At 49.2% G+C, this 14,864-nt stretch overlaps 1 protein-coding gene across 1 annotated transcript in view; it reads right to left on the bottom strand.

Annotated features, from left to right (window-relative positions):
* The window catches only part of SLCO5A1 (solute carrier organic anion transporter family member 5A1), a 135,894-nt gene extending 123,526 nt beyond the window's left edge, over positions 1 to 12,368 (bottom strand). The window contains exon 1 of the mRNA XM_055091148.1: positions 11,471 to 12,368. Coding sequence (XP_054947123.1) covers positions 11,471 to 12,368 — 898 coding nt within the window. The remainder of the gene's footprint in view (positions 1 to 11,470) is intronic.
* Between the last annotated feature and the right edge of the window lie 2,496 nt (positions 12,369 to 14,864).

Genomic DNA, 14,864 nt, shown 5'->3' with positions numbered 1-14,864 from the left:
AGGCCCGCGTACCGCAAAAAAAAAAAAAAAAAAACTTTTAGGGAATTCCCTGGCGGTCCAGTGGTTAGAACTCCATGCTTTCACTGCCAAGGGCCTGGGTTCCGGCTCTGTCTGGGAAACTAAGATCCCACAAGCCGCGTGGTGTAGCCAAAAAAAAAAAAAAAAAAAAAACTTTTAAGCTGATAGGAAGTGAAGTCACAATAAAAACCATGAAACCCTTCGTATTTTTACACCCGCTAAAAATAATCTACCATGGCACACTACAGTATCTCCCATGATCTACTAAGAAAACAATACTGTATAGATACTATGCTATCTACTGGGTAATACGTAGCGGTAAGTAATGAACAGTTAATCTGTATTTCCTATCTCTTGTCTGCTAGAAGGCTTTCCTATTTACAAAGACATGTTCTTCCTGGGTCTTCTCCATCTACGTGTTCAATGCTTTCTAAGTCTATGACCTAGAGGTTTCTACTTCCAGTCCCAAGATATAAGAAACACAAAATAGGGCATTCCCTGGTGGTCCAGTGCTAACCACTGGCTCCGCGCTTCCGCTACAGGGGGCACAGGTTCAATCCCTGGTCGGGGAACTACGATCACGCACGCCGCAGGGCACTGCCAAAAAAAGAAACACCAAGTAACATAGTAACTTGAATGCTTAAGATGAAAAAAGTCGACAGCATCACCAGTGACCGTTTTTTGTAGGGTAATATTCCGTGTTGTGGGATCTGTCCTGTGCAATGCACGATGTTCAGCAGTAACATAGGCCAAAATATCACTAAATGCCACCAGGTCCCCTTCGAATTGTGACAATCAAAGTTGACTCCAGGGGCTTCCCTGGTGGCGCAGCGGTTGCGCGTCCGCCTGCCGATGCAGGGGAACCGGGTTCGCGCCCCGGTCTGGGTGGATCCCACGTGCCGCGGTGCGGCTGGGCCCGTGAGCCGTGGCCGCTGAGCCTGCGCGTCCGGAGCCTGTGCTCCGCAGCGGGAGAGGCCACAGCGGAGGGAGGCCCGCATACCACAAAAAAAAAAAAAAAAAAAAAAAAAAGTTGACTCCAGGCATTAACAAGTGTGTCCGTTGCCAGTGGAGGGAATTACCTCTAGTTGAAAACCGCTATTTTAGAATGACCCGTAACCTATGCTGTTTCCTGCTGGGAGCTGAGGTTCAGAACATACAGAGCCTGGATACTAAGAATGGTCTTGGACGAGGAGGACCACCCAGGAGATAGGGTGGAATCCCTATCTCTTTTCTCTAGATCAGGGAGACGGAAAACACAGGGTGAGAGCACCAGCTCCGGCAGAAGTATCCAACACAGCAGAACACATTGGCAGGGACACACAGTCTCTATTTCTGAATATTTCCCCCAAAAGACACAAGAGAAGCATCCAAACGCCCAGGTATGTTTCTTCACCTTCACTTCTCTCTGAAGCCTTCATTCCTAGAATGCCTACTCTAAAATCCATTTTGCCTCCATGTTTCTTTTCCAAAATCTCTATTCCTTCTCTTTAAAATGATGCCCAAGGGCCTCCCTGGTGGTGCAGTGGTTAAGAATCCACCTGCCAATGCAGGGGACACGGGTTCGAGCCCCGGTCCGGGAAGATCCCACATGCCGTGGAGCAGCTAAGCCCGTGCACCACAACTACTGAGCCTGTGCTCTAGAGCCCACGAGCCACAACTACTGAGCCCACGTGCCACAACTACTGAAGCCCGTTGGCCTAGAGCCCGTGCTCCGCCACAGGAGAAGCCACCGCAATGAGAAGCCCGCGCGCCGCAACGAAGAGCAGCCCCCGCTCGCCGCAACTAGAGAAAGCCCGTGCGCAGCAACAGACCCAACACTACTGAAAATAAATAAATAAATAAATTTATTTTAAAAAAAAAAAAAAAAAAAAGCAGAGCCAAGTGTGTGGGTTTGTTTGCTTTTCCCCCACCAAAGGGCCTTATAAGGTGAGCTCACCTGGGTTTGCAGAGCTCACAGGCTTACCTCTAACGTGTAGAGTTCCACCAACAGAGAGAAACCCATCAGCCCAGAGCCTCCAGGGTGGTGAGAGGAAAAAGAAAGTGGTGCTTCCTTTGGTTGATAGCAAAATGAACGTCTTTTGTCCCAAGCCACTCTCTCGGTGGACTCAACAGTGATCACGATGGAATTTAGAAAAGCTGCCACAGCTTATAAAACACCCAAAACTGACATCTTGCTTTTGCAAATGCAGTAAGAGACGGAAGCGTTCTTCCTGATAAGATAGAAGCTCAATCAGCAGCTAGTTTTGCCAGCAGTGGATCCAACCCCAAGCCCAGAGAGAAACTCTCCACCGATAAGAAAAGTCAAAGATTGATGGTGTTTAGGCCCTTGTTGCTCAAAACATGACCCTTCGACCAGCAGCTCTGGCCTCACCTGGGAGCACATTAGAAATGCAGGATCCCAGGCCCCGCCCCAGACTTCCAGAAGCAGAATCGGCATTTTGAAAAGATACCCTGGTGATTCACATACACACCTTAAAGTTTCAGAAGGACCGAACCACATAGATAACAGAATCCAGAGCAATGTTAAAGATGTATCATAAATACTACTAACAAGGCTATTACCTGTTATTTGCACGTGCGCGGAATAAATCACCGTCCACCCACTGCCTTTTCCACAGTGATGCAGGAAACCCTCCTGCTTTTCAGCTAGAATCTGAAGTTGGTTTATTTGTCAGCATCTTAGACTGACTAGTTTGTCTTAGAGGCCAAAGGCGACCACCAGGGAGCTGATATAAATTCAGGACTTGTCAAGGGTACAGAAGATGTACTCATTCGGACACAGATGAACTGTCCCGGGTATATGTGAAACTCACCAACGTCCTAGCAAGGAGCCGCCAAGCCACCGACACCCAGCCCTCCTCACTCCGCACTGCATCCATCCCAGTAATTCCTCCACACGCCCTGGGTCATTGCCTCAAATCCCTTAATGGTCACTCCCCCTGGTATTAGTTTCCAGTGGAGATTATTTTTTTTTATTTATTCATGATATGTACAGAACCTACTTCCCAAAAGGGACTGTATGTGGCTTACAAAGATGAACACCTTGTAAACAAGATGAGCAAAATTAAAGCAGAATAAATACCCAGTTAGCAGTCTCAGAAGAGAGCGTATATTCACATGATCTTTCCTCTCTTGGCCTGCCTCATGCCCCCATCACTGTTCCTCCCTGGGAAAGCAGAAGGGGATTAACGTGACAGATGAATCTGAAAATAAACTGGGATGCTCAGTTCATTTCCTCCTCTTTGCCTCTTGGAGGTGAGTGTGCACACGGGGCGTAAAAATTCTCCCCTGCTCCTTCTCAGCACGTGTCTTGCACACACACCCCTCGACCACAGGTCACGTGGGGACACCCGGGGCTGCCACCCTGTTGAGGTCCAGCATTGCCGGAGGCTGGATGGGTAAGTCTATTTAATACTGCGATTATGGGGCTTCCCTGATGGCACAGTGGTTAAGACTCCGCCTGCCAATGCAGGGGACACGGGTTCGAGCCCTGGTCTGGGACGATCCCACATGCCGCGGAGCAACCAAGCCCGTGCGCCACAACTACTGAGCCTACGCTCTAGAGCCCGCGAGCCACAACTACTGAGCCCACGTGCCACAACTACTGAAGCCCACGCGCCTAGAGCCCGTGTTCCGCAACAAGAGAAGCCACCGCAATGAGAAGCCCGCGCACCGCAACAACGAGTAGCCCCCGCTCGCGGCAAGCAGAGAAAGCCCGCGTGCAGCAACAAGACCCAATGGAGCCAAAACTTAATTAACTAATTAATTTTTAAAAATACTGCGATTATTAGAAGGTCCATTTGCACAAAGATATGAACTACATTTTCAAGCTCACTTCTATCAGTTCTAAAAAGTGATACTTTGGGACTTCCCTGGTGGCGCAGCGGCTAAGAATCCGCCTGCCAATGCAGGGGACACAGGTTCATGCCCTGGTATGGGATGATCCCACATGAGCCTACGCTCTAGAGCCCGCGAGCCACAACTACTGAGCCCACGTGCCACAACTACTGAAGCCCACGCGCCTAGAGCCCGTGTTCCGCAACAAGAGAAGCCACCGCAATGAGAAGCCCGCGCACCGCAACAACGAGTAGCCCCCGCTCGCGGCAAGCAGAGAAAGCCCGCGTGCAGCAACAAGACCCAATGGAGCCAAAACTTAATTAACTAATTAATTTTTAAAAATACTGCGATTATTAGAAGGTCCATTTGCACAAAGATATGAACTACATTTTCAAGCTCACTTCTATCAGTTCTAAAAAGTGATACTTTGGGACTTCCCTGGTGGCGCAGCGGCTAAGAATCCGCCTGCCAATGCAGGGGACACAGGTTCATGCCCTGGTATGGGATGATCCCACATGCTGCGGAGCAGCTAAGCCCGTGTGCCACAACTACTGAGCCCACGTGCCACAACTACTGAGCCCACACGCCTAGAGCCCGTGCTCCACAGCAAGAGAAGCCACCGCAATGAGAAGCCCGCACACCACAATGAAGAGTAGCCCCCGCTCGCTGCAACTAGAGAAAGCCTGCGCGCAGCAACAAAGACCCAACGCAGCCAAATAAATTAATTTAATTAATTAATTTTTTTTTAAGTGATACTTTGGCTCCCATGTGTTTACTCCTTTGCCTTATTTCTCGATTAGCTCAGAACTCAAATGAAAGGGCGCTATTTATTAAGGCCTTTCAAAATGCCAACAAAAAGATCTGGAAAGCTCATGCTACACCCCACTTAGGATAGTTTATTAATAGTGGTGGGGGGTAAGGGGGAAGGCCTGAAATCTCTGGCGATTGAGGCAAACGTGTAACTAGAGGCCACTCACTGCTCAACTCCACCCTCATCTTACTTGCCTTCCTCTCCCACACAGACTGAAAAATCTAAAACGTGCCTTCCCAAAAGTCCTGTTAGCTAGGAGAGGCCGGGGACTCCATTCTGGCCAATGACACATCCCCTCCTCCACTTCCTCTTTCTCTAAGGGATAGGCTGTGATGCCTGAGGTGCAGCAGCCTCTGCTAAGAAGGGCTGGGCAGGAAGAGAGAGGAAGCTGGCACCACGGAAGGCCGGACCGCCCTTGACCACCTACCCTAGCTGGCTTGTTGCTCAGGATGAATAACGCCCTAACTTATCAAAGTCACAGATACACTTGGTTATATGGTTCTAGGGAACACTGAGTTGAAAGATACGTATGTGTATCTTTCATTGTTTTTATGAATATAAAATCTTATTTAGATATAGATTGTTCTATAAAACATTGCTAAAACCAATCAAGGTTTTCTAGACAATGTTTTGAAGAAGTGACTTCTTTTCTTTTTTCTAATTACATATAAAAAAGATATGTTTAGGGAATTCTCTAGTGGTCCAGTGGTTAGGACTGGGCGCTTTCACAGCTGGGTGCTTTCAAGTCTCCTGGTCGGGGAACTAAGATCCCACAAGCCACGGGGCGCAACCCCCAAAAAAACAAACAAAAAAAAAGATATGTTTAAGGCTTTTCATACTCAGAAAGAGCAATGTATGCTAGATAGATGGATAGACAGTCATATACACACATATATATGTTTGTACGACTACAAAATGTTGATGAAATAGAACTCAGCTAATTTCAAGCTCATCCTACTTTTAAAAGACTGAGGAAATGTCAAAAAAAAAGAATAAGTCATCAGGAATTTATTTTAAAAGAACAGTAATTATTTCTTATTTTTTTAAAATTTACTCATAATTTGGGACCAGTTCTTGCTCACCAACATCCTGCACAGAATATGTGGACAAATGAAAACCCACAGTCGTGAAGCTAGGACACATAGGCCCTCAGACTTCAAAAGAGCTTTTGTTATGTCACACTAGATGCAAATATACATTATATAAATGTTCCTACGTTAAAGAAAGATGGTTGTCAAAGGTCGACAGGCAGAAAGTTCTGGTAGTAAAACCTTGGGGTCTCAGAAAATGCAATTAATCAGAATATAACATTGCCGAAACACTGATCAAGATTTTCTTGTACAGAGAAAAGGGAACCCTTCTACGCTGTTGGTGGGAATGTAAATTCGTGCCGACACTGTGGAAAACAGTATGGAGGTTTCTCAAAAGACTAAAAATAGAACTACCATATGATCCAGCAATCCCACTCCTGGGAATATATCAAAAAGAAACAAAAACACTAATTTGAAAAGATACATATACCCCAATGTTCATAGCAGCATTATTTACAATTGCCAAGATATGGAAGTAACCTAAGTGTCCATCAACAGATGAAGGGATAAAGAAGATGTGATAGATATAGATATAGATATAGATACACAGTGGAATATTATTCAGCCATAAGAAAAACAAAATTTTGCCATTTGCAGCAACATGAATGGACTTGGAGGGTATTATCCTAGGTGAAACAAGTCAGAGAGAAAAAGACAAATACTGTATGATACCACTTATATGTGGAATCTAAAAAAGCAACAAACCAGTTGAATATAACGAAAAAAGTAACAGACTCACAGATGTAAAGAACAAATTAGTGGTTACCAGTGGGGAAAGGGAAGGGGGGGCAATACAGGGGTAGGGGATTAATAAGAGGTGCAAACTATTATGTATAAAATAAACTACAAGGATATATTGCACAATACAAGGAATAAAGCCAATATTCTATATTTTTTTAAAAGCGTGGGCAACTAAATATTCAAACTGTAAAAAAAAATTGTCCTGTACAATGTCTAAGGAGTGATTTCCCATACAAAGTTTTAATTTCCTACATAATGCTTCTTTCCTTTTTCCCAATTGTAAAGAGATATGTTTAAAGGTTTTGGTGCTGAGATGAAGCAGAAAATCTTGCGCTCTTCACTTTGCCTGCTCTCCAGGATGAGTGTGAACTCGCTTCTAACCCAGCAAAGTGCTGTCGCTTCCAGTTGGCCCAGTGCTTACCCACATGTAATCCCATTTGCTCCTCAAAATATGACCGTGCGGGAAACAAATGTAACAATCCCCAGGTGGAGACAGAGGCTGGGAGAAGAAGTTCAGGGATTTGTCTACGATCAGATCTGTCTCCTGACCAGTCACTGGTGGCGCCAGACGAAAATACAGATCGGCCTCGTCCAGTGCTCTTTCTAAGTCACTGTCCCGACTCCGACCCTTCTCTGGGGTATGAAGTGACAGGGGACACACCAGGGAGGTGGGGTGGCTGTCCCCACACCTCTTGGCCAAGGGCTGGCCCCTTGCCAATCCTCACCTATCCTGAAAATCACCCAATCGGAGTTGTGGCTTTCTATTCTAGAAAAGCATCCTTCTTCTTCCTTTTCCCACCTGGTTAGCCATTCTCTCTTGCTTCCCTGTTTGGTTCATGAATTTCTTGCCCTGCAAAAGGTCACACTTTCTCTCTCTCCTTGAGATACAATTACAAACCATGGTGGACTTGCTAACCTTACTTCTTCATAACTACAAAGCTTTCTCTATGCTCCCGGTCAACGCTGAACCTCTCCCCTTGCAGAAGGAGTTAGGGCATTGAATGGGTGCAAAGACCGCTGGATCTCATCTACGACCACATCTCTTCTACGCTGAAAGCTGCCAGAATGTTAACACCGGAACTTTCAAAAGATTAAGGTATACATTTACATTCCATTTCAATGGTTTCTGCTTTAATTCAGATATTTGTTCCTGCCTGCAATTACTAATCTGCTACCTGCTTTGTTTCCCCCTTCTTCTTCTTCTGTGGTTGTCATCAGTTAGAAGGACTGACCAGAAAGTTAAGAAAAGGGTGGGGAGTGGACAAGGTAATATAGAACGGTTTTGCAGAAAATAACAAAGATATATAACCAGTTATTTAGTAGGAAAAATCCCATGTGATAATAGGTTAACGCTGCTCATGTTCTAAGAATATAGTAGTCTCCCTGATTTGAATTTGTATGGAGGTAACCTGTAAAAGCTGCTTTAAAAGGTCTAGAGAATGGTCTTGTTTTGATCATGTTTTGATGACTTTAGGCCAGTTCTGCATCCACCATCTTCAGAACTCTACTGAACGTGGCCCATCTTTTGGTTTCACTTGACTTTCAGATCCTCTTGCCACAAAGCATGCAGCGTGGAGGGAAGTTCAAGCTCTCTGGGGTCAGACAGGCGTGGGTTTGACGCCCATAAGCAAGCCCCTTAAATTCTCTGAGCCTTAGTTTCCTCATTCATAAACCAGGGAAAACAATTCCCATCTCATAAGGCCATTAAGAATATTAAATAAAAGAATACAGGTAGGGCTTCCCTGGTGGCGCAGTGGTTGCGCGTCCGCCTGCCGATGCAGGGGACGTGGGTTCGTGCCTCGGTCTGGGAGGATCCCACGTGCGGCGGAGCGGCTGGGCCCTTGAGCCATGGCCGCTGGGCCTGCGCGTCCGGAGCCTGCGCTCTGCAATGGGAGGGGCCACAGCAGAGGGAGGCCCGCGTACCACAAAAAAAAAAGAAAAAAAAAGAATACAGGTAAGATTTCTGGTACTCAAACCACTGGAGCTTTTACTGAGAGCCATGTAATACAAAGCAGAATTCTCATAAGTTTCCCAAAGAATGTGTCCTAAGGCATTCATCAAAATGTTTTCCAAAAAAAGATCCCACGTGCGGCGGAGCGGCTGGGCCCTTGAGCCATGGCCGCTGGGCCTGCGCGTCCGGAGCCACTGGAGCTTTTACTGAGAGCCATGTAATACAAAGCAGAATTCTCATAAGTTTCCCAAAGAATGTGTCCTAAGGCATTCATCAAAATGTTTTCCAAAAAAAACCACCAATTATTAGTCAATATCTAAAGAAGGAGAGCAGGAGGAGGCGGTAGGTGGAGGAGGGGGGAGGGAGCAAATCCCATTTGTAGAACTTCCTTCCCCTTTCACATGTCACTTCACTTGTTACCTTAAACTGGAAATATTTCTTCATTACGTTGAAGGCACCTCAGTTGCTGGGATTGGGTCTCATTTTCGGTCTTCCCACAAGGAGCACAGCGCTCAGCACAGAATACGTACCTGCTCTTTTCATTCTTGATGGGCAACCACTACCAGAAAAGTTAAATCTCGGGGCTCTTACTAGTGGATGTTCTCTCTTTGCGTGGGGCTCTGCCTGTGTTTTTCATGAAGCAGATTTGTGTCAATGGTACCTAGAAGCGGGATGGAAGGGAGACCTGAGGTTTCAAAGTAAATGGAGGAAAAGATCAGTAAGAATAAAGAAAACAATTGGGATATTTACAGAGTCAAGGTGTCACTCTAAAGATTGCTGATTATTTTCAAAGAGAGAAATGTATGTTTGCAATGGAAAGACCTGGCAATCACCCACGCAACTAAGTGATTAAACTCAGCAACACTAATGAATGGCCAAATGCAGCTAATAGAAAACACGGAGCGTCACCTATGAAATAGTCTGGCTGAAAACGTTTCGTCTGAATCGAATTACACCTTTAGACTGAACTTCCGGTTTACAAGAAATATAGGGAATGGAGGAACAAGGTAAGTGACACCACGAGGAAATAATCAGATTAATCTAGAATGTGGAACATTCCACAAATCAACTAGCCTTGTCACTTCAAAAAGTCTATGTGGTAGAGAAAGAAAAGAGTTAGCAAATGCTAAGAAGGCAAACAGCCAAATGCAATGTATAAATGAATATCAACTGGCTCCTGGTTTGAAAATGTATGTAGCAGACTTCCCTGGTGGCGCAGTGGTTAAGAATCCGCCTGCCAATGCAGGGGACACAGGGTAGATCCCTGATCCGGGAAGATCCCACATGCAGCGGAGCAACTAAGCCTGTGCGCCACAACTACAGAGCCTGTGCTCTAGAGCCCGCGAGCCACAACTTCCGGGAAGATCCCATATGCCGCGGAGCAACTAAGCCCGTGTGCCACAACTTCTGAGCCTGCGCTCTAGAGCCCTCGAGCCACAACTACTGAGCCCGAGCACCACAACTACTAAAGCCCGTGCGCCCTAGAGCGTGCATGCTGCAACTACTGAAGCCCGCGCACTTGGAGCCCGTGCTCGGCAACAAGAGAAGTCACCGCAATGAGAAGCCCGTGCACCACAATGAAGAGTAGCCCCTGCTTACCGCAACTAGAGAAAGCCTGCGTATAGCAACGAAGACCCAACACAGCCAATAAATAAATTAATTAATTAATTAAAATTACTTTAAAAAAATAAATATCAGTAATAAAATTTTTTTAAAAAGAAAATGTATATAGCTAAAAAACACTCTGAGTGGACAATTAAGGATATTTGAATATGGACTGGAATTTGATGATCTTATGGAATGGTTATTAGCTTTCTTAGGATGTTTAAGCTCCTGAGTTACGTAAAAGAATGTCCTTATTTTCAGAAGATACGTGCTGAAACCTAAAGGTGTCTACAATTACTTTCAAAGGGCTTAACCTCCCATCCAAAAATATATATATTTCTATACACACACACAAACTGATAAAGTAAATATGATAGAGTGAACAATTATTGAGTCTAGGTGGTGGATATACTGATGTTCATTGTACTATCGTTTCAACTTTCCTGGATGTTTGAAAATTTGTCATAACAAATGTTAGAAAACATGGAGGCAAAGTAACAAGCAAGCTATTCGTCTCTGCCTGAATAGAAATTTCTTTCTCTTACATTTAGTTATAAAAACAAATTATAAAACTCTTGTCCTGATGCATTTGGGCCAGTTACTGGGGACTTTATAAATGGCTCAGACACCCTCTGTAACCGATTCTGGGGACAGCAGTCATACTGAGCAAAAAGCATAGCCCTCTTCATTGAGTATCACTTTCACTGCCCTTTCACTGTCCAAGACTACTGCTTTTCAGAAAGGAGTAATGATGTTTCCCCCAATATCATGTAACTGAGGGTCTTCAAACCAACAACAAAAATCGTCTTGGATAAACTTTACAACCTGTGATGTTGCTTCTGTATAAAGATAATCTCGTCATTCGGTATCACTCAAGTTTTTTTTTTAAATAGTGAGGCAGATGATACGTAATGAATACAGAGATGAAGTCAATAAAGTGTGTTTCATGTAGTCTGGGTTCTCCACTAACTCTGCTCTTGGGGGCAGGAATGAGAAACAGCAGGGGATGAAAGTAGTAAATAACCTTATTCCACACATCAGTTACTTCTATTCCTTCCTGACCCTTCTAGAAGGACAGCTTTGAGAAGATAAGCTTGATAAATTCGAGCTTTTCCAAAGACAGGCAGCAACAGGGAGCACTACCCCACAGTTAAAAGTTTGTATTACTTGGGAAAAGACAAGTGTGAGTCTGAAAATTAGTTCAAAGAACGCTCAACTATTTGATTCTTTCCCAAACATAAAACACACCACACTAAGGCAAAAAAAAGAAAAAGAAAACAAAAAATAAACTGAAGCTTAATGCATATATATAAGATATAACACCATATATTATATACAATAGACAACATCCAGTAAAATGTGAAAGTGCTTCCTTTCGATTCTTGAGTCCAAGCTTATCTGAGAGGAAAGTCTTACCTAGGTACAAGGATGCATTTTCTTTCTTGACATTGTCGTCTAAGTAGGTTGGTCCCAGGGTATAAATAGGTGTGGAGCCCATTCCAATGAGAATCTGCGCGCAAACGAATAAAGCCACGTAGACCCAGTGACTGTTTCCCCCCGAGTCCTTGAGGCAGGTGGGAGGCTCCGCCGTGGCCGAGGAGTTGCCATTCTGACACAGGCCGTAGTTGGCCGCCGAGGCGTTCAGCTCTTGGATCTGGTAGGGGGGCGAGATGAAGTGAGGTAAAGCGAAGAGGGCGGCCCCCAGGGCGATGAGGAGTCCCCCCACGGCCAGCCACAGGGGCCGCCGCCCCCGGCCGCCAAAGTAGCTGACAAACACTACCACCACCAGGCTCCCGATGTCAAAGCAGCTGACCAGCAGCCCTGACTCGGAACTCTTCAGACTGTAGCGCCTTTCGATGGTGGTGATGACACTGCTCAGGTACCCGGAGACCATTAACGACTGGATGAAGGTCAGAAAGCACATGCAAACCAGGAAACAACGGGAATCGGTGAGGACCACATAGAGGCACCTTCTGCCCTGGAGCATGGCCAAAGTGGAGGACACCGATATGGGTTTGCCGATTTCCACCCTGTGGTGGCTTTCCACCAGCCCTGCCATCTCTGCCGAAGTAGACGGGGCGGAGGGGCTGGGAGTCCGCGGGCCAGGGCCTGGCTTCAACTCCTGACGGCCAGAGGCGGGCTTGGAGTCTTCTCCGGCGGGATTCAGGTCTGGCCTGCAGGAGGCGCTGTTCAGGGCGGGTAAACTCTTGGACCTAAAGGTCTCGGGTTCGCACTTCTCTTGGACCGCTCCTACTCTGGCGCTGGCCTCCAGCTGCTCTCCCGCCTGGGGCTGCAGCCTAGTGCCTCCTTCCATGGCTCTTAGAATTCAAATTCGATAGCACTCAAGGACTCCGGCGCTTTTCATCCACCGTCAGGAGGGGCCGAAGCCGGGCCCAGGCAGTCGTGCCCACCAGGGACCGGGGCTGGGGATGCGGAGCCGCGCAGTAGGGCATCCTCACCAGCAGGGAGGTGCCCAGGGCATCCTGACCGCAGACGCGGCCCCGAGGCTCCGCAGCCGCGTGCCCCGGAGGGCAGGGGTCCGCGCGGTCCTGCGACGAGCCCTTAGGGTCCACCTCGGGTTGGCAGCTCGCGGCAGCAGCCTTGCGCGTCCCAGGCGCATCCCCTCCGCCGCCGCCGCCGCCGCCGCCGCCGCCGCCGCTCCGCCTGCAGCCCGGAGCGAGTACGCCCAGTGCCCAGCGTGGGGGCGGTTAGCGCTGCAGCCCGCGCCGCATCCCGCCCGGCTGGCTGGGCCAGAGGCGCTCAGTCCTCGCCGCCTCGGCTCGCGACACCCTCGGGCGCAAAGCTGCCAACCTGCAAAGCAGAGAGAGGGCGGTCAGAGAAGGGCGGCTGCGGCTGGGACTGGCGTCCCGGCGCCCCGGGGGACGGGGCACTCGGAAGGTCCCAAGTGAGACCGAGGGACGAAAGAGGAGCGAAGCCCTGGAGGAGGAGGCGGCTACAGGCTGCAGCCTCTAGTGCCGGAACAATAAGCAGCAGGCGGTCGGCAGAGACCCTCCCTCATTGTCTACCGTGGACCTGCCCCCGCCCCGCCCCTTTTGCCTTAAACAGCGCATCTGCTTTTATATGTTAATTATCAACCTGGCAGCTCTGACTCAGTGTCTTTTATTCTAGTGAACTAATTGCAACCTTTTGGCACTCCTACTCCATTACTCAAAATAGAAAAGGCCCAAAAGAACAAAGGAAAGTTTTTTGGTTTTGGTTTTCGTTTTCGTTTTGTTTTACAACCACTGTGCACTCCCACTCCCGATTTTTAAAAAGAAAAAAAAGGGGGAAAGCTAGGTGTGTAGAAATGTGTGTACACAATTGTGCGCAGGCACGTGTGCGCGACTGGATGTGAATCCGTCTTCTCCATCAGAGACACGTATTCAAAGCCCAAGGCAGCAGCAAAAAGGTCAGAGTGCTTGCCTCTTTATTCCCAACACTAAAAATAACACCCCTGCCCCCAGCCTCCGGGGAGAACTATTCAATTACAAATACCAGCGGCTTTTGAGGATGCGGCCCACGCGAAGTCCCAGCGGGCTGTGTCAAGCGAAACAGAAAATCAATTTGCTTTGCGGAGAGGTGGGGAAGCCACAACCAAACAAAGAGATGCCGGCGCGTTGTCACAGCGCTCTGGGAGCCCACGGATCCGGCTTGGCACTCGCAGGCGAGCAGGGAGGTGTGCTATTTACATCCCGCGCAGTCCGCGAGCGTGGGCTCCGGGTGCGCGCGCGCGAGCGCGCGCGCGCGCGCGCACACACACACACACACACACACCGGCGTGTCTGTGTCGGAACCCCCTCGCGCGATCCGGCACCCTGCTTGAATTCAACGCGACCCGAAAACAGGTGTGTCCCCGGGGTAAACCTGCGCCCCTAATCTCGGGGACTCCCACTCCATTCCTCCGGCCTGGGGGGATGTGCACCAGGTGGGAGAAAAGAGCCGGACTTCGCTGCATTGGGTTTCACTCTGCCGCGCGCTTTTGTGATGCTGCTGAGAAAAGAAAGGAGGAAGGGTAAGGGAGAAAGGCGGAGAGCTTGGGATCCAGGGGCGGCCGCTCCGGCGTCTCCCTCGGCTCTGCTGTGCCAGCCCCGCTCCCAGATTCCCGGCCCGCCAGCCACTCACAGCCGGGGCTTCCCCGCCGCCTCCTTGCCCAGGCGCCTTCCCGGGGAGCCCCACCGGCTGCCGCGCACCGAGCCGGGGAATCCCGGCAAACTCGCTCCCCGCGCCGGGGGCGCCCGAGCCCCTGCGGAGCGGGCACCCGCACCGCAGCGCAGCCTCGGAAGGGCACACGGACCCCGGCCGGCGGCTCTCGGGGCCGGCGTGGCGCCCTGGGGAACACCTCCTGCGCGCGCGCGCGCGCACACAGACACACACCACCCGCAGGAGGACAGGACCGCCAGAGACAGCTCGCCGCGCTGCCGGGGCGCAGGAGCCGCCGCTACTCACTCGTGAGTCAGCCGGTCCGTCTGTTTGGCTGAGAGTGGAACGGCGGAAGGTGGGGACCTCGGAGGTGCGAGAGTAGTTGGGAGTCCCCTCGAGAGGCAGCCTCGGTGCAGCCGCCGAGAATCAGTGAATGAAGTCTGTGACTCAGGCTGAACTCTTCCCCCGACCCCTCGCCTGTCTCCCTATAGCCTCTCCGGACCCTCGCGCACAGGCGCGCCCTGAGAGTAGCAGCAGGGGGCGCAGGCGCGCGGGCCACCGCCCGGCCCAGCCCAGCCCAGCCCGGCCCAGCCCTGCCCGCAGGCAGCGAGCCGCCCGGCTGCCCATCCCCTGAAAGGCGGGGGACGCGAGAAGCCGGAGGCAGCGGGTC

Source organism: Physeter macrocephalus, chromosome 15, assembly GCF_002837175.3.
Source record: "Physeter macrocephalus isolate SW-GA chromosome 15, ASM283717v5, whole genome shotgun sequence".
Taxonomy (NCBI): Eukaryota; Metazoa; Chordata; class Mammalia; order Artiodactyla; family Physeteridae; genus Physeter; species Physeter macrocephalus.
Note: the sequence above shows the minus strand (reverse complement) of the source record. Positions and strands in the feature narration are given on the sequence as shown.